Source organism: Drosophila navojoa, chromosome 5 (assembly GCF_054131105.1).
Source record: "Drosophila navojoa isolate 15081-1374.11 chromosome 5, UAZ_NAV_1.0, whole genome shotgun sequence".
NCBI lineage: Eukaryota > Metazoa > Arthropoda > Insecta > Diptera > Drosophilidae > Drosophila > Drosophila navojoa.
The window spans coordinates 3,570,965-3,592,504 of NC_142893.1; the positions used below are offsets into that span (position 1 = coordinate 3,570,965).

At 41.3% G+C, this 21,540-nt stretch overlaps 1 protein-coding gene across 1 annotated transcript; it reads left to right on the forward strand.

Moving 5' to 3' along the window:
- Positions 1-1,220: 1,220 nt before the first annotated feature.
- Su(z)2 (Suppressor of zeste 2) lies at positions 1,221-17,812 on the forward strand. The gene is made up of 7 exons (XM_089261038.1): positions 1,221-1,507; positions 6,239-6,489; positions 6,607-6,703; positions 6,810-6,989; positions 7,452-7,692; positions 8,928-12,618; positions 15,172-17,812. Exons 2-6 carry the CDS (start codon positions 6,327-6,329, stop codon positions 12,609-12,611), a joined length of 4,365 nt encoding a protein of 1,454 aa, XP_089117164.1. The 5' UTR covers positions 1,221-1,507; positions 6,239-6,326; the 3' UTR covers positions 12,612-12,618; positions 15,172-17,812.
- Positions 17,813-21,540: the final 3,728 nt, after the last annotated feature.

Genomic DNA, 21,540 nt, shown 5'->3' on the forward strand with positions numbered 1-21,540 from the left:
ATTTTGTTTTTTTAGCCTCATTGGAGCACTATTAGACATAGAGACTTCAGATTTACTGTGTATATATATATGATGAATACAAACATTTTATCATCAACAGATTTTGGATACCACGCCCCCTTCGCCCCCAATTTGTAAAAAACGTATTTCAAGTACTAGAGACTTGTGCTTTGGAATGTACACACATTTTGACCATATAATTACGTCCTGAAAGTTTCATTAAGATCGTGTGTTTACAAAAGAAGTTATTCACCAAGAAAATTCTCATACTATTGCCCACACTGCAGCGCAGCCCAAGCGCAGTCGCTGCTTACTGCGCAGTTAGCAGAGCGCTGGCAGAATGGAGGGTTCAGGGTATCTCCTAGTCGAGCAGTCTCGACTAGAGTCTTCTTACTTGTTTTTTTTTCGTCTTGCCTTAAGCCTTTGAAATGCAAATTGGAACATTTTCAAATTCAATAAAATTCGCAATGGCTTTTCCTCTGGGCGGCTGTCAAAACGGAAAGCGAGATCAAGTAGGCTTCATATGTCAAGTGGGTGTCTGTCACAGAGCTGCAGATACAAAGATACAGATACACACATGCACGCACGCACGTACACACACACACATATACAGTTACACACACAAACAAGCAGAGCATGATACCTTTTGCATATGGCCCCACATAATCATATTTTATACAAAATGCCCAACGCACGGAGCATAAGAACAACAACAGCGAAGCTCAAGCAGCGACGATGGCAGCGGCAGAGGCAGAGGCGAATTCACGATAATTATAAACGCCAAGGCCAATACGTAGCTGGCACGATTGACGTCGACGGCGACGTCGCTGCTGACGCTAGCGTCAATGCAGACGCGTTAATCTCTCATTTGACAGTTGAATTCAATTAAAGAAGGCACCCACACACGCACGCACACGCATACAGACAGGCAGGTACGCAACGCACAGCCACCCCAAAAAAGGTAAAGGCGTCGCAACATACACAATGCATACACGAGCAGCGATACGAAGCATTCGTGCCGTTGCCGAACAGCCGAACGTCGTAGTGGCAGCCAATCAAGCCTCACAACAGCCGCAGGGTGGGCGGTACAGCAATGGCGCGAAACGGCAACAGAGCGTCTCTTTGTCTCGCTTGCGCTCGAGCTCTCGCTCTCACGACGAGCTCTCATGCGCCGACGCGACGAACGCATGGCAGACAGCGCAGTGCCGAAGTCGTTGGCAGGTCTAATCAGAATCAGTCTTTGAACAGTTTTCGTGCCGTGCACTTTGCGGACGGAGTAAAGTAAATTTTTAACGCTGTCCGCGCACAAGAGAGACAGTGAAAGAGCGATTAAGTGTGCGAGTGTGAGAGAGAGGGAGAGAGAGAGAGCATTTAAAATCTGAACTGCTGTTCGTGATAATAAAAACGTGTATGAGAAATCGATAAGAGTAGCAGCAGCTGAAGTGAAAGAAGCGCACACAAGCACAGAGCGCCCATGCTGTGTGTGTGAGTCGGCAAGTGCTATAAAGTAAGCAGAAGAAGAGTTCATCATTTGGTTTGAATCGATTTATATGCGTATAAGTAAAATTGATTTCAATCCCAGTGCAGCTCGTGAAGCCGGTAAACCAAAAACGTGAATTCACGCACAGCCACATTGTAAACAAATTGCGACGTAGTTTGGCAAACGCTTGGAAAAACTACGGTGTGTACATTTCTAATAAGAAAAATTTCACTTTGCTTTTGATTGCGCGGCGAGCGCGGCGAAATGTAACGAAAAATAAATTCATGTTCGTGCTACTACTATACACAGCTTCGGTGTGTGTGTGAAAATTTTGTAAACACACGTACACGTGACAAGTGCGTTTGCGTTTGCATTTGTGTTTACGAGTATGTGCGTATGTGTGAGTGTTGTTGTCGTATTGGAATTTTCGTCGTCGCCGTCGCCGTAGCTGCCGCTGCCAATTCGAAATAAAAACCGAAACTAAAACTGCGGCGAAGGCGAAAACACGCGCGCGCAAATTGTAGAAAGTTTTGTTTTGGGATTTGATTGTGCCGCTGTTACGCTCTCCCCACAGCCCACAAGGGGCGGCTGTCGCTGCTGTTGCTGTTGCTGCTGCCGCTCTCTCGCCGCGGCGAATAGATACAAATTGGTGTCGTCGTTGCTTCGTGTGTTCGTTTCGCCTCAATTACGCGGCGAGTACCGAATGCGAGTACGAACGAAACGTAGCCAGCGCTCGCACATAGCATTTGAATTTCGTGCATTGCTTTCAGTTGTATTTTCAGCGGCTGCTGTTGTGGACAATACCGCACGTGCATAACCCAAGTAAATTTCATTCGATCATACATACAAATTGTACGCTGTGTCGCCGCGTCTCTCGTCATCATCGGCAAAGCTTGTTGCGTGCGCGTCGTGTCTCTAACTCTGCATGTGCATGTGTGTGTGAGTGAGACTGTGTGTGTGTGTGTAGCAACCACCCTGTGAACTGTTGTTGTAAAGTGCGCTCGTGCCGGCGCCAGTTGCTGCTGCTGTTGTGGCTGTTGTTGTTGTTATTATAGGTTCGCTTCGTTTCGTTTCGATAGCGATAACAGCGAAGCGGCGAAGTCTGTGCAAGCTGTGGCCATTTCGTCACTGTCATCGTGTGTGTGTGTGTGTGTGTGTATATGTGGGTGTATTGGTGTATTGTTATGAGCCTTGCTCGTAAACTAATACGTCAGCGGCATTGAAGACGTCATCAATGTTGTCAATTGTCCACCCATAAGCCACCCACTGAGACCGGCACTCTGAGCCACTTTAGCCTAACACTTTGGGTCTGTGAGTGTGAGCGAGTTTGTGGGTGTGTGTGTGTGGGGTTGGGCGTGGGCGTTGATGAATGGCTCTGCTAGTGTTTGCTTTGCGTCCGCCTTCTCATTATCCTTAGCAACGTTTGCATTTTCTATATAAAACTGTGTCCAGCTTCCGCTGTCTCTTTCTCCCTCGCTTTGTCCCCCTCTTTTTGCCCTCCTTCTGGCTGTTGCTAACTCTATCCTTGTGCCCACTTTGACTTAGTTTGCCCGCTTTTGTTTTTGCTGCCTTCCTTTTTGCTCGCTTTTTGTTTAGTTTGTTGTTGTTGTTTTTTTTTTTTTTTGCTAGCATCACATCGCATCGCAGCACAGCTTCACTCTCTTGTTGTTGTTGCCGTTGTCATTGCTGCCGCCTATTTCGTCTTGCCTTTTACAAGCTGCTTTCGTGCCAGTTTCGCGTGAGCGTGTGACGTACAAAAGCAGAAACATGTCAAAGGCAAACGGGGCAAAAACAAAATGAGAAAACGAGAGACAGAAAAAAAAGTGGGCTGCGCATTTGCGGGCCAAGGCGACTTTTATTTGCCCTACAGTTAGATTTACAGCCTTTGCTTGGGTAGCAGCAGCTGGACGAATCCTAGATTAGCTTATGACTTGAGTTTGATATAAGACTAACTTTTTTATGTATGCCCATTGTGAGCCCAAACTCTTTCAGGAAATATACTATATATCAAAAGCCAAACAAGATAAGATTTATTGAAATGAGTAACATTAAAAAATAGCTATACTGATTAAATATGTTTACATAGTTATATTTTTCTATTATTATTATCAACTAATTGAATAAACAACACATTTTGAAGCCTATGGACAATCGTACTTGAAACTTTAGAGATCTCCATATCTTTATACCATTTTTTGAATATAATATGAAATTTAAAAGCTTCACAGTTTCTTGTCAAGTGTTCGTGGTATTTCATTATACAATCAAAGAAAGGCTTCAAAAAGCAAAAAACCACCAGAGTTATACTACCAGAAAGGCGAAGAAGTCAGCAGATAGTTTAAGTAGGTTGAAAGAAAAGATGGATAAAGAGTTTGCATAGATGATAGATATAGCTGTATGGCCAGTTATGCATATAGATATCTAGATACAGGGACTGCATAAATCGTGTAATATGGATAGAAAGATATTATAATATAGTTACATCAGTGAGAAACATAGAACATGAGTATGTGTATATTTGCTACATATGTTCAGAGATAAAATGGAAAGATATGTACATAATTACGTATAGATATACATAGGTAGAAATAGGTAAAAGGAGAGGTATAGATAGAGACATGTTTATAAATATTGATACATACACTTCAATCTATCAAAAAGTCTACTCATTTATCAATGTCCATTGATTAACGTAGACCCTTTCGACTTTATAGAATCTATAGAAAGAGATATGTATGTTCATGGGCAAGTAGTAGAAGATAGAAGTAGAAGATTTTTGGTAGATTGAGAGATCTAAACTTTATATCTATTAAAATTCATAAGAATTTCAATTTAATGCTTCCCTTTGCTACTTTAAAATGGATTTTGAGGCCTTGCATTGTGAACATGTATTTCGCCAACTATGCCATGAACAGTATTTGATACATTTAATATAATATTGTGTACATACATACTAGTCTCTAGTCAGCCGAGTTAGCCTCTTAACTATGCTAATTTGACACCGAAAGCAACTTAATTGCAGACAAAACAATTAGGACTAGTTCCTAAAAGCTCTAACAGCAGCATATGGGTATGAGTGTGTGTATGTGTGTGTATATGTATAGATGTATTGCCACACATTAACATGACATTTGCTGCTGCTGCTGTTTTTGTTGTTCCATTCAAATCTCATCAACTTGATGTGGCATACATATTCTTCCTCTTTGCTCTATGCCTATGTCGCTGCCTCTGCTGCTGGCTCTGTCGCTGCCTCTGCTGCTGCTACTGCTGCTGCCTCTGCGTCTGCTTCTGACTCTGCCTTCGCCTGTGCTTCTGAATCAAGCCAACCTGCTGATCCAACTCGCTGCCCACATCGTAATAATTATCATCATCATCAGCATTATCATCATTATTATTATTATGTTTATCAACTCTGACTCTGTGTGCGTGTGTGTGTGTGTGTGTGTGTGTGTGTAGGGCATAGCAAGAGCGTAATTTTCGTACTTTATTCGTTTGCACAACGAAAGACGAAGTCGAAGACATCGGGCGCAGACGAAGGCGAAGATGAAGACGTCGGGCGAACTCAACAGAAGGCAGCGAAGTCGCCGACGAAGACGAAGGCGAAAAAAAACCTAAAACTAGATTCAAGTACAACACAACGTCGAGTGCGCTGTGTGTGTGTGTGTGTGCCTGCATGTGTGTGTGTGTGAGGTTGTGTGTCGGATGCCCTCTGTGTGCAGCACAAAGGGCGTCGCTTGTAAGCCCAGTAGCGCCCCTTGGCCCCCCTTTGCACCCGCCTTTGCCTAAATGTGCGCCGCATATGAGTTAGTTTTTTTGTTCTTTTTATATACATAAGTGTGCGTGTGTGTGTGTGTAGTTTTTTGTTGTTTCTTTTTTGGCATTGTTCCGATTCATGGATGGCTGATTTACTAGTTGAAAGTGCTGCGTCTGACGTTGCCAGATCTTTTTGTGGCAGCCACAGTTGCAGTTGCAGTTTTGCTACATTGCTACAGAGATATAAAGTTTTAGATACATATTTATATAAGTATGTGTGTGTGTGTGTGTGTGTTGAGCTTTTGTTTGACAAACGAGACGAGACGAGACGAGTCGAGAGACCTAGAGCGACCCAACCACATTCATGTCGCTGGGTGTTGATGATGGTTGTTGCTGCGATTTTTGCTTTATGTTGTTTCTCACAGTTGGTTTTTTGTTTTGGTTTTACCTTTGTTTTGGTCTGTGTGGCGCTTCTGCTTGTGAAGGCAAAGCTTCAGTCTGATCTTGTCACGGCTGTTCTTTGGTTTTTGCTTGCCTACAGATCCAACAGCCTTAGAAAGCTTGTAGCATCATTAATATGTCTAAATATTGCATATGATGTCAAAGGTTCGAAGTCTACTGGAAAGTCTGCGTATTTCTCTCATATAACTATTAGCTTAACACTCCTCTAAGCCTTGAGATATCATTGAACTGCTACATAATGCCTTTGAGGAGTTACCTAAGACATAATTCTAGGAACTCTAAAACTCTAGGAACTCTAAAACCTAACTGGATTCTAAAGCATGAGCAAAACCAAAGAAAACTTTGCTTCTCTGCTACGCAAAGCCTCTTAGAACTAAGCTCTCTATCATAAGACCTTCCAGCTTTATAGCTGTCTTCATCGATCATTAAATAACGCTCGAACATTATTCAAGATATAGTTCTAGCTTTTTTCTCTCTTACACTTATTTGCTTTAGCGTAATTTGTAACTAATTTCTTGCTCTTCTTCTTATGCTTCTTTTCAGGACATGTTAGCATCTAAAACATTCTAGAACTATTCAAAAGAGGCTATCATTACATATACACACACACCCACACACACGCACAACAAAAATGCAAATGAAAATGGAAAAACCAGCGCAGTTACACAAACTGCAATCTGCGGAACGCACTGGTTCCGCACGACAGCTGAGCCAGTTCAATGAACAGTTCACCTGTCACATATGCCGAGGCTATATGATAGATCCAACAACAGTGGACAATTGCTATCATACATGTAAGTGTAGCAAGATAGATGATGTATATGCTATAGATATATCTATCTATATATAACTCTCTCTATATGTATCCATATACTATATATACAACCCACTTTGATTGTCATTCTCTGCAGATTGTCGCAGCTGCATTCTGAAGCATTTGCTGCGCGATGTTTACTGCCCACAGTGCAAATCGAGCGGGGGCAAACATATCAGCGAGGATAACCTCAGGTAGGTGTTGCAACACCTCTTCACCAACTCTCCAGCACCCCCTTCCGCCATCTCCCCCACTCCCCAAACATGGCGTTAACAACTGTCACACCTCGTTCTCTTGCAGATCCGATGACACTTTGCGTGCTCTGATTTATAAACTGGTGCCGGGTCTCTATCAGCGCGAATGCGAGCGTCTAGCTGAGTTTAAGGAACAGCATCAGGAACTGGCTGCCGAGGAGGATTTGCTGCACAAATCGGCCAGAGAACAGCAACAGGAGTTCTTTTCGCCTGGAGAGCCTATTAGGCAAGTCAATCGCAACTTTTCTTGCCTGAATAGAAAATAATTTATCCTTGACTTAGTTGAATTGTATGTTATATGATTTTGCTTAAAGACAACTATTTCCTTACCAAGAATTGAGAAAAAGGATATAAAGTCGAGTGTAAAAGAATGATATGAAATCGAGAAACAATCTGAGAATAGAACAAAAATGGGGAATTCTCAGGTTTTCGCTGGCTTTCTTCGATTTTCCATTAAATTTATATGCATAAGGAAGAAAGAAGCTTAAAACTCAACTAGAAAAGGTTCTTTCTTCATTTCACATTGCTGTTTCTTCATTCACCTAGTTTCTCTTTCACACAAATTACTTTTAGTGCTCAAGTTTCTTGAAACATTCCTTGGTAAATCTCTAAATCTCTACTCTGCCAATACCTTCTCTCATTTAATCATCTACGGTATTCTCCCTTTTCGCTCTCTTCCCGAATACAGTCTATCGCTGGAATATCATCCGGCTACACTCAAAAATTGCGGTTCAACCGAAAAGCCGCCCATCTGCTATCTGCAGTGCCCCGCCAATCTGAGGGTTGTGCATCTGCAGCGTTTTCTCTGCTCCAAGTACGACATCGATCCGGAGAATAAACACGTCGAGGTCGAGGTCACGTATGAGGATGAGGTTTTGCCGCTCAACTTTACGCTCATGGATGTCGGCTATTGTTACCACTGGCAGCGGGTGAGTTCTCAAACTTTGTTTTGCTTTTTGGGAGATTAGAAAGAGAAGGGAATGGGAAGGGATGGTATAGGATGGGATGGTATGGTATGGTATGGTATGGGCTCGATTGGGAAGGGAATAAGTAGAAGGTTGATTTGTTTTGTCTGAATTTGGCACTTAAAATTAGCCGCTGGCAAATCGAATTGTGCCGCTAGTTTAGTGTCCATTCCATAATGTTGATTCAGGGTGTAGAGCTCGATTATATAGTTGATTAACTCTGCCGTATCCATATGAACTCAACGTATAGAGCAGCTACCTACATGAAACTTGGTACAGCTACATTTTACAGTGGAATTTTCTTGTATACAAATTAAATATTATAATAATATAAATTGTCCTATTATAATAATACTGTTTACAGTATAGAGTGGAATAAGTTAATTAGATCCATCCGGTATATATATATATTTATCGATATAAATGTTGAGCTCTTGTTCCTAGGACAGCTGTATGTTTATGTAATTGGATCTACAAAAAATAATGCTTAGGTTAGATAAGCTTATTAACAGTTGAAATATATGATATGGATCAATATATCTTAAGAGATAGAAAGATATAGATATAGATTTTTATATAGATTAGTTTGATATGTAGATAGATAAATAGATTGAAGGATAGGTAGATAGATAAATAGATGATAGAAAGATAGATAGATAGACAAATAGATGGATAGATAGATAGATAGATAGATGGATAGTTAGATATATATATATATATATATATATATATATATATATATATATATATAGATGGATATATATATATATAGATGGATAGGTCGAGAGATAGATAGATAGACGGATAAATAGATAAATAGATAGGTCGAAAGATAGAAAGATAAATATAGGGATAGATAGATAGACAGATAGATAGATAGATAGATAGAGAGTTAGACAGATAGACAGATAGAGATATGTACTAATGTATCTATGATTATATTTTATAAGAATTTGCAAGTTAGCTACAGGAAAAATCAAGCATTATAATACTGCCATTTATACGTTTGAAAGAAACGCTGACTGGGGGCGTGTCAATAATAGAAAACACTCAGACCTTTTACAGTTTTCAAGCTAGCTTGCGGCAATTGCTATATATTTCCTACTAGATTGTTGATAGACGCTTAGCAACATCATTGAATGTTTTCCTCATTTCCATTTTCCATTTTCTATTTGGTTTTTCGCTTGATTATCACACAGCATGCGCCCATGGCGTTTCGCTATAGAATTCTGCTGCACGAGCGCATCGAAACAAAAAACGATGAGAGCAATTTGTCAAAGGTTAAACGGAATATCGAATCGAATGTCGCTGTGGCAGCCACCGCAAAGCCCAGCAAATCGGTGACCTTTGCCGATGAGTTGCCGTTGCATGCGACAAGCAAGACGCGCAGCAAAGCCAACAACAACAACAGCAGCAACAACAACAACAACAATACAAAGTTGACCAAGACCAAGCGTCAGCCGGCAGGAGGCAAACGCGAGTTGGAGGAGGCGGCAGCAGCGCCAACAAATTTTAAGAGTTTGCGCAGCAATGATATGCGCTACAGCGACTATGGTGTTGTCAACAACAACAACAACAGCAGCAACAGCAACAGCAACTCCTCCTCAGCTGCGCCGCTGCTGCATGTCAAGAGCGAACCAGAACCAGAGCCAGAGCTGACTAACAATAACAACAACAACAACAACAACAACAGTAGCAACAACAATCTCTCGAATCTCAATATTGTTGTCAGCATTCCGCAATCGCAGCTGAGCAAATCGTCAGCGAATTATGGCGATGAAGGCGCCTTTGAGCTGAAGACAGCGAATAAGAAATCGACGCCGCCCTCGCAGGCGCTCAAACTGAAAATCGAGCTGAACAGCATGACGACCAAGCTAACGTTGCCCAGGTCGGCAGAGCCGCGACTGGAGAGCGCAGCGCCGTCGGCATCGGTACAACAGCAAGTGGATCTGGAGACATATGTGAAGAACATTGGCCTGAAGCCCATTGAGCCTGTGCAGCAGGAGGCGCTCAAGTACAGTCCGAATGCGTCGCCCATGTCGTCGAGCAGCTGCTCCACCAATGGCTCCAATGGCAGCGCAACCATCGGCAACAGTTGCTCGTCCTCTTCATCGTCGTCGCATCGCAAGCGCAAAAAGAAACACTCGAAGGAGCCAAAGGATGCGAATGGCAAACGCAAGAAGCTCCATGCGATTGTCAGCTCCCAGACCGATGGCAAGATGAAGATGAAGATCACAACAACACACAATCACAAGGCGCACAAATTGGAGCTGAAGCGATCCCATTCTCTAGCTGGCGGCGAGCTGGTCTCGCTCAAGCAGCTGCAGCTGGAGGAGCAACCAAAGGCAGCAGCAGCAGCAGCAACAGCAGCAACAGCAGCAACTGCAGCAGCAACAGCAACTAAGGAAGATGCTCTGAATCGCGCGCTGGGCGAGGAATCGCGCAGCATCAACAGCCTGATGACAGCCAGCAACAATTGCAGTGCGACGGCAGCAACAGTTGCTGCCGAGCCGGCGCTCAAGTTGCCCGCCTCGCCGCCGTTGCCGCCCAGCCTATTCAAAGGCTTCAATGCAACGGCAACGGCAACAACTACAGCAGCAACTGCAACACCAACAGCAACAACACCAGCAACAGCAGCAACAGTTGCTGCCAGCAAGCCAACCAAATTGACCAAACCCCCGCTGCCTAGCAATCGCAAGCCGAGCGCCGTGCAAGCGCCACATTTTCTGGTGCCACAGTCGCCGCTGCGGCAAGCATTGCCGCCGCACATGCAACGCTATCACTCAGCGGCGCCCAGCTCCATTGCCAGTGCGGCCAACAAGCAGCCGAAACGCGCCTTGTCGCTGGACGAGAGTCAGCAGCAATTGCTGGCCAAGCAGCCGCGCCTGGACTACCAACAACAACAGCAGCAGCAGCAATTGCATTGCTTCAACCCTGTTGCTGCCAGGTTGAAGAATAATATGTATGCGCCGCCCATGCTCATGCCGCAGCTGTGCCCCGCCGGACGCAGTGTGACCATAACGCCGCGGCCACGCAACGTCCAGAGCTATGCCTATGCCGCGGACAGTGGACTGGAAATAGTGCGCCTGGGCGCGAGTCCGGGACTAACGGCAACTGTTGCCGGCGCACGGCTGATGGGTCCGCCGGCCAGCTTGCCACGGCAGCCCGCCAAGCGTGCCACAAATGCGGCACAGTCGGCGGCATCGCCGCCGTTGTCCATGCCGGCCATGGTCAAGTCGCCGCCATTGTCTGTGACGCTGAGCGCACAGCGAGCGGGCAACAACAACAACAACATCAGCAACAGCAACAACAGCAACAATGTTGCTTATCGCACATCGCCGCCTGCTTTGATCAATCTGCGCAATCCGACGACGCACGCAGCCTTTGCAGCTAAATCAAATGCTGCAGCAGCAGCAGCAACAGCCAAAAAGGCAGCAACTGTTGCCGCAGCAGCAGCAGTAGCAAGCAGTCAAAGCAAAGCCAATAATGGCTTGGCGCTGCTGGACAAGTCGAAAACAAGTTTGCGTGAATTTCGGCCGCCGACAGCAGCAGCAACAGCAGCAGCGGCAACAACAACAACAACTGTTGCAGCCAGCACGACAGCAACTGTAGCAACAGCAGCAACAGTCAAGGATGCTGACATACTTGATTTATCAGCAGGACGCAGCAGCAGCAGCAGCAACAGCAGCAGCAAACAAACAACTGCAGCAGCAACAACAACAAAGTTGGCGCCCGCAACAACAACAAGTTTAAGCAACAGCAGCAGCAACAGTCTGGAGGCAGCCTTAAATAAAATCAAACAAAACATTTCCGCCAACAGCAACAGCAGCAGCAACAACAACAACAACAGCAGCAACAACAACAGCAGCAACAGCAACAACAATGCTGCCGCCGCCGTTGTCGCCGCTGTGGCTGCAGCGGCTGCGGCTGCTGCTTCAGCTGCCGCTGCTGCTGCTGCTGGCGGCACCGGCGACGATCTACAAAATCTGCATATGCTCTCCGAGTCGGCGACGGCGCGTGAGAAAATCTCGATCAAGTGCGGCAATATCTATGAGAATAAGCCAAAGAATGCGCTGGTCCGGCCGCAGAATGCATCAGTGCGCAGCATACCAAATCCTTCAGCGTTGGCCTTTCGCAATCAGGCAACGCCGACGGCAACTACGACGGCAACAGCAACAGTTGCTGCTGCTGCAACTACTGCAACAGCAACTGCCGTGGCCAAGCCGTTGACTGTCAAAGCCGAAGAGACGATTAAATTGCCAGCAGCAGCAACTTTATTAAGTCCCAGCAGCAGCAGCAGCAGCAACAACAGCAACACGGCTGCTGCTGCTGCCACCTCACCGCGCGCTTTGAAGAAGGCAACAACAATTGATCAAGTTGCTGCCAATTTGAACATACGCGCCGAGGCCAAAGCCGCCGCAATGGCCGAGGAGGCGCCACTGGGCAGCAACAACAACAGCAACAACAGCAGCAGCAGCAGCAATAGCAGCAGCAGCAGCAATAGCAGCACCAACAACAGCAGCAGCAATAGTGCCGCCGCAGCAACAACTGCAACAGAAAAGGTCGCAAGCAGCGTGGCCAAAACGGAAGCCAAAACACCAGCAACAGCAGCAACAGCAGCAACATCAACAGCAACAGCAGCAGCAACATCCACAGTTGCTTCAACAACAACAACATCAACAACAGCAGCGGCAGCAACTGTTGCAGCTGCTGCTGCTGCCACGTTGTCGAGTCTGCCCGCACTTTCGCTACCCGCGCTGTCACTGCCAAATGCTGCCGCTGCCGCTGCCGCTGCTGCTGCTGCTGACAACGAGTCAATGTCAAAGCCGCCCGTTCAAATCGCCGCCACCGACACTTTGGCATCGGTGGCAAGTTCCGCTTAGTCACAAGGTAAGTGCAACATCAAAATGAAATACATATATCTATGTCAAGCAATCAAAAGCACACACACAAACATACACACACACAAAGCAAAAGACTGAGCGTAAAGATCTGCTAATTGTTTATATCTAAAAATATATTATTTGTATATAATTTTTACTTAAGTATATTCATCCATATACCTACATACATACATACATATGTACATTTGTATATAGCATACATTCACTTCTACTCATAGACATAATTAATGTAGATTCATATTTTGCTTATAAAACATACTCACACTCAGTCATATATTCATTTATAACCATAGATGTATTCATTTATATATTTATTTGATTATTCACAATACGTATGTGTATGAAGCTCACTTTATTTACATATGTAGACGTAAATTATATACATATATTTCCTGATTCACTTCACATCATATGTAATTTTCCTCATCGCACGCTTGAATCACACGTATCACGGAGTATTCTATAAAATCACAGATATACTCTTTGTTATTCACTTGAATAATGCTTATATAGAATCGACTATTACATTTATCTATTTATATATCATATATGTATATACCATCTATCTATATCTACTCTTGAAAAAACTTGCCTGACTCTAGCATATTCATACATATTCATGCACTTATTCATTTATATAATACTATTCATTCATTTGAATAAGGCTTTATACTTCATCTATTCTCTATGTATATAAATTATTTTACAGTATATTCTATTACAATATATTTATCATAAGTATGATCTGTTTTTATATAATTGTCTTTTTTCACTCTGCTTACCTTAAAATACATACATATGTACATATTGATGCACTCCTCTATATCCATACCAATCTTATACTAACTCTATCGTAACTTAACTTATCTATTATTGTTAATTAATTATTTGCTTCATTTTGGTTTACTTTTGGATATCCTGACATAGATTTTTTCATATCTGATAGATTTCTAGATAGTTAGATATTTAAAGAGAAGGTAGACTTGGGTAGCCCAAAATACATTTTTGCACATCTGATAGACATATGCAAATATATGTATGTATATATCTTTTTGTTTATACATACATATATTCACAATTTAACATTATCAAATACACTTTGGCTCAATTTCAAGTTTTTTTACAATTCCGAAACCTAGCCTAAATATACTTTTAGATAACTTAGTTTTAATGGCTTGGCTCCAGTTGTTGTTTTTTTCTCTTCAGTTTTCTATTGTTGTTAGCTGTTGCTTAACTTCTCATTGCTTCGTATTCTCTATATGTATGTATGTATATTTATTTTCTTTTTGGCGCGTTTCCCACACTCAACCCAAAAAAAAATACAAGCAAAAGAGACTCAAATTATACAAATTACATTTCGTGTTTGCGCGTCTTCTGCTGCTTGTTTTTGTTGCTCGGTTTTTTCTTTCTTTTCTTTTTGCTTCTGCTTGTGCCTTTGCTTTCCTCTTTCGTTTTTCTCAAGTAGTCATTATACACGAAAAACATTTTTTTCATTTAGCGGGCAACGTTCGTCAACGTGTGTCTTTCACGTTAGCCTCAGCTCTAGCTAGCTCTGACTCCCTTTCCCCCGCTATTCTTTGACACACTCTTCCTGCTTGACCCCGCTCTCACACTCACTCTCTTTCTTTTAGCAAGCGTTTTGCTTGTAAAATGTGCGTCTTCAGTATTAAGTGAGGCTCCAGCTAGCTTTGTCTCCCTCCCACGCCTTTGGCTTCCTGCCTGTGCCACTCTCCCACTCACTTTGGTTGCTAGCGAGCATTGCGCTCCAGCTAGCTTTGACTCCGTGCCTTCCCTTTGCCTTGCTCAGCACGCTCTTCCTGTCTGTGCCACTCTCACACTCTCCAAATTACTCTCTTTTCATTAGCGAGCGTTGCTTGTACAAATACGCAAAGCTTCTTCAAATTGTGCATCAGCCTGCCAAACTTTTCAACCCACCCTCAGAATTGCTCTGCCTTCGAGCTCGCTACCTGCCTGCGGCTCGCTCCCACTCTCACCCTTTTTTTTGGGTGAACATTTTGCTGGCCTAGCTTGCTTATTAGCTTTATCTCCCTCACACTCTTCCTGCTTGTGCTTTGCCTGTGCCCTTCTCCCACTCTCACGCACACATACTCTTTTCGTTTGGCGAGCAATGTTAGTCGCTGCCGCCGTGGCTACCTCTAGCTCTGTCTCCCTCCCTCCCCTCGCGCTCTCTTGCAATCAGTCTCTTTGGTGCTTTGGTTGGTCATTCGTTAATTCGCCGCATCGTTTCATTTCTTATGCTGGTTTTATTTATGCCGTTATCACACACACACACACAACAACAACAACAATAGCTCATTATATTTGTAGTTGCTTTCAGTGCTAAATTTGTATTCTTTTTGCTTGCCTTTTTAATGAACAGCAGCAGTGCCCAGCATACATCGATTCACTCGCTGACTCTTTCACTCACACACACAATGATACATGCTTGCTTGCCTCGCACATTACATCATTTTGTTGGTATTTTCAAGCATGAATAACAATTTACATTCTTCTCGTACTTGTACAATTTGAAATGCAGCGTTTCTTTGGATGTGCGGCACGCAAATGTATTTGGTGGCGCCACTCGAGAGTCTGCAAGGCAATCAGAACTCGAACGCAAATTGATGGAACAACAACAACAATCCAAGCAACAACCGCAGCAACAACAATAAGACGTGCCACTGCAATTAGCACAATGAGAAGCGCAAAGAGCGGCAGCAACTTGAAGTGACTCGACTAGACTCGACTGCAGCGGCGCGTAAGCCTTACATGAATACAAAACTATAATCATATATACCAAATAACCAGATATAAGATACAAGATACACACATACACGCACACAGATACAGATAGAGAGATACAGAGATACAGATACACAGATACCGAGCGTTCGCATACACATGCAAATAATTGTGCAAATATTTGCGATTGGAATTAGTACGCGTCGAAATAAATTATAACCGTAATGGAAATATATGACTATAAATATATATACATATATGCAAATATAAATATAAAACGTATTTGTTGCTAACTACAACAACAACAACAGCAGCAGCAAAAAAAGCTGACACAAAAATGCGAAATATAAATAAATAAAACAGCGAGAGCTGCTTTTGTTGCTCTTGCTGTTTGGCATAGCAAAAAAAAATACAAAAACATAAAAAATGCGAACGAAAATTAATTATAAAATATCAGCGAAAAACACACACCGAAACAGAAACAGCGCAGACCACATTGAATACGCTTACGATGTCAATTGAAATCGTTGGACTGAAAAATAAAAACCTAAATAACAAACAAAAACCATACGCAAAAAAAAAAACTAAATCGGGAACAACTCGTTGGCTTAGATTAGATATCTTTAAATTAAAGAGGAAAAACAAAAGCAAAATTTATTCACAAAGTAACTGCAAAACAAGAGCAAAGAAATAGAATAACAAAACCAAAAACATATACATACAAAGTGTTAAAAGATAGCGAAAACAACTCGCTGCACTCGGAAACAACTCGTTGCTATCTCAATAGGCAACTGCTTTAAACTATATAGAAACGAATTAACAACTCAATTGAAATTGGGTAGAGAGATGAGGAAAGTAACATAAACTATAGTAAAGAACAACCACGTTGATCGTGCATACAACTCGTTATCAATATAGAGAGCAGGCTTACAATGGAAACTGATTGAATTCCTAGCGTAAAGCTTCATTTTGAAGAGCTTTTTAGTTACTTTTGAGCGCTAACTAGCAACTCCTCAACAAGTGCTTCTTAGAACTTAGGATCTTCTCGTCGTCAACAAATAAACAATTTAATGGTGGATCTATTAGAGTTTTGTAACTCGCGGTTAAATGAAGGAACACAGTTAAGAAAAGTTGTTTAATATAAGCGAATGCTTATTGTATTTGGTTTATTTTAAAGCGAACTCAAGATTAATTCATATATAGCTTGAGCTTTAATTTGTAATCCACGTAATAGCGAGTGCTTCGAGCTGAAGCGAATTGAAGGTTTTGAACTAAGAATCTTAGTTTTGAACTAAGAATCAACTCTTAGAATGAGCTTAGAATTGAAACGAATTCCACTCGCTAGAGTAACACCTTAAGGATACTTGTTTGAAGTACTTTGTTAGAGTAAATCGTTAGAAATAATGATTAGAGTCAGGATTACGTGTTAGAGTAAGACGTAGCGAGAGAAATTCCTTAGGGTAAACCCTTGCTCAATTCGCAACTTAGCTTGAAAAACAGATGTGCAACAAATCAATACAATTATCTAGATAAAACACGAAAAAGGAACCAACATACATATACACAGATACAGATATAGTTAATACAAATCTACAAATTCCCCACACAAATCGCTTCAATTGAAATGCCTGATGAGACGGATAATTTTCCTTTTCGATAGACCAAATAGCAAGCATACATTAAATAGACTTCAATGTGCCTATAGGGTATCCACTTGGCCTACCATACGAACGGAATCGTTGCACTACAGCTGATAAATGACGAAAATCAAAATGCGAACAAGCGAAAGGCGTGTATTTTGTGGCTTTGAATCAAAATCGAGGCACATCTAGAAATCATATAAATTATTGATATAAATTTGTTGTGAAAACGTGAAGCGAACTTAATCGGAAGTGTTTTTTTTTTTTTCTGTATCTAATTTTTTTTTCTGTCTGCGGCGAAGTGTGAAGCAGGTTGTTGACGGCCGCGGCACATTTTGGACTTTTAGATCTTTTGTTTTTTTGTTTTGGTGGTGTGTGTGAACAGTAGCCAGCCCACATACACACACACACACACACACACAGATGGACGGAGAGACAACATACAGTTAGAGAGCCACGCACGTTCGTTGAGGCGATAAAATTTTAACGATTTTGCTGAGCTGAGCGTGTCAAGCATAAAGATACGAAAATACAACAACTATACATACATATATATACCTAACAATATACCAATATGTATAAATATATATACCCAAATATATATATATATATATATATATATGTATTCAAATAACGTGTAGATACTTTATCGTATTTAGTGTTACGTTTAATTGCTGCACGAACTTTGTACATAAATTTAAATATCGAAGCTACAGAAACAACAGAAACAAAAACCGAAAATCGAACAGCAAAAAAACATTTATTTTTAAAGCTTCGACCAAAAACAAAAAACAAAAACAAGCACACAACAACAATATAAACTAAATATATAAAAATCAAATGACTCGAAAAGTCGTTTTACGTACTTATCGATAAATGTCAAAGTGCTTTAGCAACCACTTATCGATAAATGTTAGCAAACAATACACTTAAGCATGCAAAAGGTAAACTTATCGATCCATGCGTAGAGCTTAGACAAGTAATTAGCGCTTGTTACATACGAAACGATTAAATAAATCGTTATCGATCAATTTCAAGCGTCTAACAACGCACTTATAAATTGTAAGCCAACCTTAAATAATCGACAGCCGATCAATTGATAAACATGTATCGATAAATTTTCAAGCACTTAACAACAAGTAGTTATCGTCGAATGTTTCAGCGCCTAACCAAACACTTATCGAAAAAGGTGCAGTAGTTCACATTGATGGTTCATCGATTAACAGCGCTTAAGCAGAAACATTTATCGATAAACGCAAAAGCTTTAATGCATATAACAATAATTTAGCTACCTTAATATGTGTATTGTATTTCGTGTATCGTATATCGATGTCTAAAAACAAATTGTAAAAAATATATATAGTCAGGCTAGCGCTGCAATCGTTATCGTTATCGAGTTATAGATATTACAATTAAGTAGAAAAACCCAACAACCCTCGCGATGTGTTGCAACCACCTTTTTGGTTCCAATTTGTTGAAAATTTACATAAGTCAAACAAACCCTCAAAATTCCCTTAGAGAGGCCGAAAAAACCTCCCCAAAATGTTTTCGATATCGATAACTTTCAGCATAGCCATGACAACTAAGCGAAATTGTTGTAAAAATTCCTAAAAAAAAAAAAAAATGAAATCAAAGAAAGAATTGCTAATTTATTTAATTTTTAATCAACTCACTTCGTGCAAAAATAAAAATAATTTCTAAGCTATATATTATATTAAATTATATAAATGTTTGTTCCACTGAAATGTTTTAACTTTCATGCTGAAGATTAACTAAATTTACACAAGAGAATACAAAAGAAAAACAAATTTATTATAAACATAATTCAATTATATACATACATATATTGTAGTATATTTAGAAATCTGAATGTGTGCACATAAAAAAACATAAATTATAGAATATTAGATGCATATATATTATATACATATATTATATTATTGTTAGACAAGTTCACACACAATGTAATCCACACACGAAATACTAAGTTAAACAAATAAATTAGCTGATTTTCAATATAAATTGAATGAATATTAATAATAATAAAAATAATAATAAAAAATAAAACAAATTCACTCACAAATAGACAAATGCGGTTTTCTTTACTCTTTATGGGCCTTGATAAATCAGTGCAACGGAAGCGGGAGTGGGAGAAGGAGGCGGAAGTGGAGCAGGAGCTGGAGACACAGGCGACGACAGAAGGTGTCGTTTATGCGGCTGTGAAGATATAGATACACACACGCACATACACATATACAGATAGCTTTGCAATATATGCGTATAAGAGTATCGGGTTACAGTCACATTTGCTGCTACAGTTAGTCGACTTTGACTAGAGATGAGCGCGTGATAAGCTTTGGCAGCATACAAATTGCTTTAAGGTTGTTGTTTCAAGTCGTAGTCAAAATATTTAGTTGTATATGTATTATTATTTATAGGTATGTATAAATTTTTTTGCTTTATATTATAAGATATAAAAAATTAATTCAATTTAAATAATCTTTAAAGAAATTTAAATATATTTTTAACAGTTTATCTCCTAAAAATAGATTAGATTTAATTTATTTTCTTAGTCTTTTATTTCAATTTTATTCAATTTTCTTCTCACTCTGTTTAAATAAATTCGTATATATTAATTCATATATAAAGACATTTTTAATATTTTTGCATAATTCCTACATTTTTACCACAATTTATTTCTGTATGTTATCTAAAAGCGAGCTCAAAATCAAAGTAATCTGGTCAATGCTTAAGCTCATTAGCAAAGTGTCCACTCTCTTGCTGCTCTCTGTCTCCCACTCGCTCTCTCACTCAATACTTTCACACCCGTGGGATATCGAATCGTGTCACGCGCGCATCTCTCGGGCGAATAACCAAATGGTATTGTGGCAAACGATTGAGCGAGATAAGAGAGTGGGAGAGTGTTAGAGTGTGGGCGGTGAGTGGGAGCTACGGGTTGAGCGCGGGTCGAGCTGACTGTGGGCCCGTTGTCAGTTTTTCATTTGAAATTCCAACCCCCGCTAGGAAAATTGCACAGCCAGTGTCAAGGCAAAGTCCTGGGCGCGCTGCTTTACTTGTTGGCATTGCAGATTTCAACGCTTTTCATGGCTCAAGCAGAAGGATAGACGACAGGGGAGGGTAGAAGGGCGCTGAACTGGCGAAGTGTGGGCCAGGACACTTGCCGGAAACATATGGCGGCACGCTAAAACCAAAGTCGTCGTTGTCGTTGTTGTCACACACACAACACACACACACACCCATACAATAATAGACAGTGGCACATGCATAATGCCAAAGCCACAGCCGCAAATACGTAACAACTGGCACGTGCCATAACCTTCAAGGCAATGACAAAAGTCGGGCGGGGCAGAGCGCGGCGAGAGTGGGCCAGTGAACGATAGAACGAACGGGCGAGCAAGACGATGAGGACGAAGGCGCGAGCGAACGAACGAGCGAGGCCGAGGCCGAAGCTTTGCTGCTGTGGGTGCCGTTGCGATGTGCCTATATGTGTATGTATGTATGTGTGTGTGTGCAGCTACTTGTATTTTATTTGTATGCCGTAGTTTTATTAAAAACGAACGCTACCTAATCAGCAGCAAAATGTCGCACTTTACTGCACACACACACACACACACACATGCTGAGAGAGAGAGAGAGAATTGAGTGTTGTAGAGTTTGGTGTGGAGTGGGGGGGGGGGGGGGGGGGGGGGGGGGGCATGTTTGGCTCGCCCGTTGCGAAAAACGAACTTATCAGCTTTTTGTTTTTGCCGGAGCTTTGCTAAAGTCGTCGCTTCATCCGGCCTTCGCTCGCCTGCAGTTAACTGTAACCCTCCGTCTGCCAGACAGCGTTGTTGTTGTTGCTATTGCTGCTGCTGATAAATAGCGGTTTCTCGTAGTCGTCGTCATCTATGCTTTTGTTGTTGTTGTTGTTACTGGTGGCATTGGAACGTGCCCAGCTTTGCGATTTGCGATTGGTAAATTGGGTAATTGAAAACACTTAACCGTTATGATTTATTATCTATATTATACGCTCGTTGCATACACATGTATGTATATATATGTGTGTGTATGTGTGTGTCGGTTGCTTAGCACGCGCCGACATTATCTACATATATCCCTCTCTCTCTCTTTTACCCATTGCATTTGCATTAAATTGTGCAATCTATTTGAGTTACATACAGACAGTTACATACATACGTATATAGATTTGTTTTAGCTTCGTTTAATTGCATTTGTTATTAAAATCGCATCAATCAAATAGATATATCAGCTTTTTTGTTGATACCATTTGATGGATGTTTTCTGTCTGGCATTTAAAGCTGCATTTGTAGGGCAGTTACAGTTAGAGTTATATCACGCATATTCCTGTAGTAGAATTAAGCTACAATTTATGGCAGGTGAAAATGGTATTATTTGTGACTCTTGAACTTGTTCTATTGCTTGTAAAGTTGATATTGATAGTGCTTTGCTTTGCTTAAAGTCAAAAATAGTAAATATATATAAATGAATTTTCAGATACGTGATCT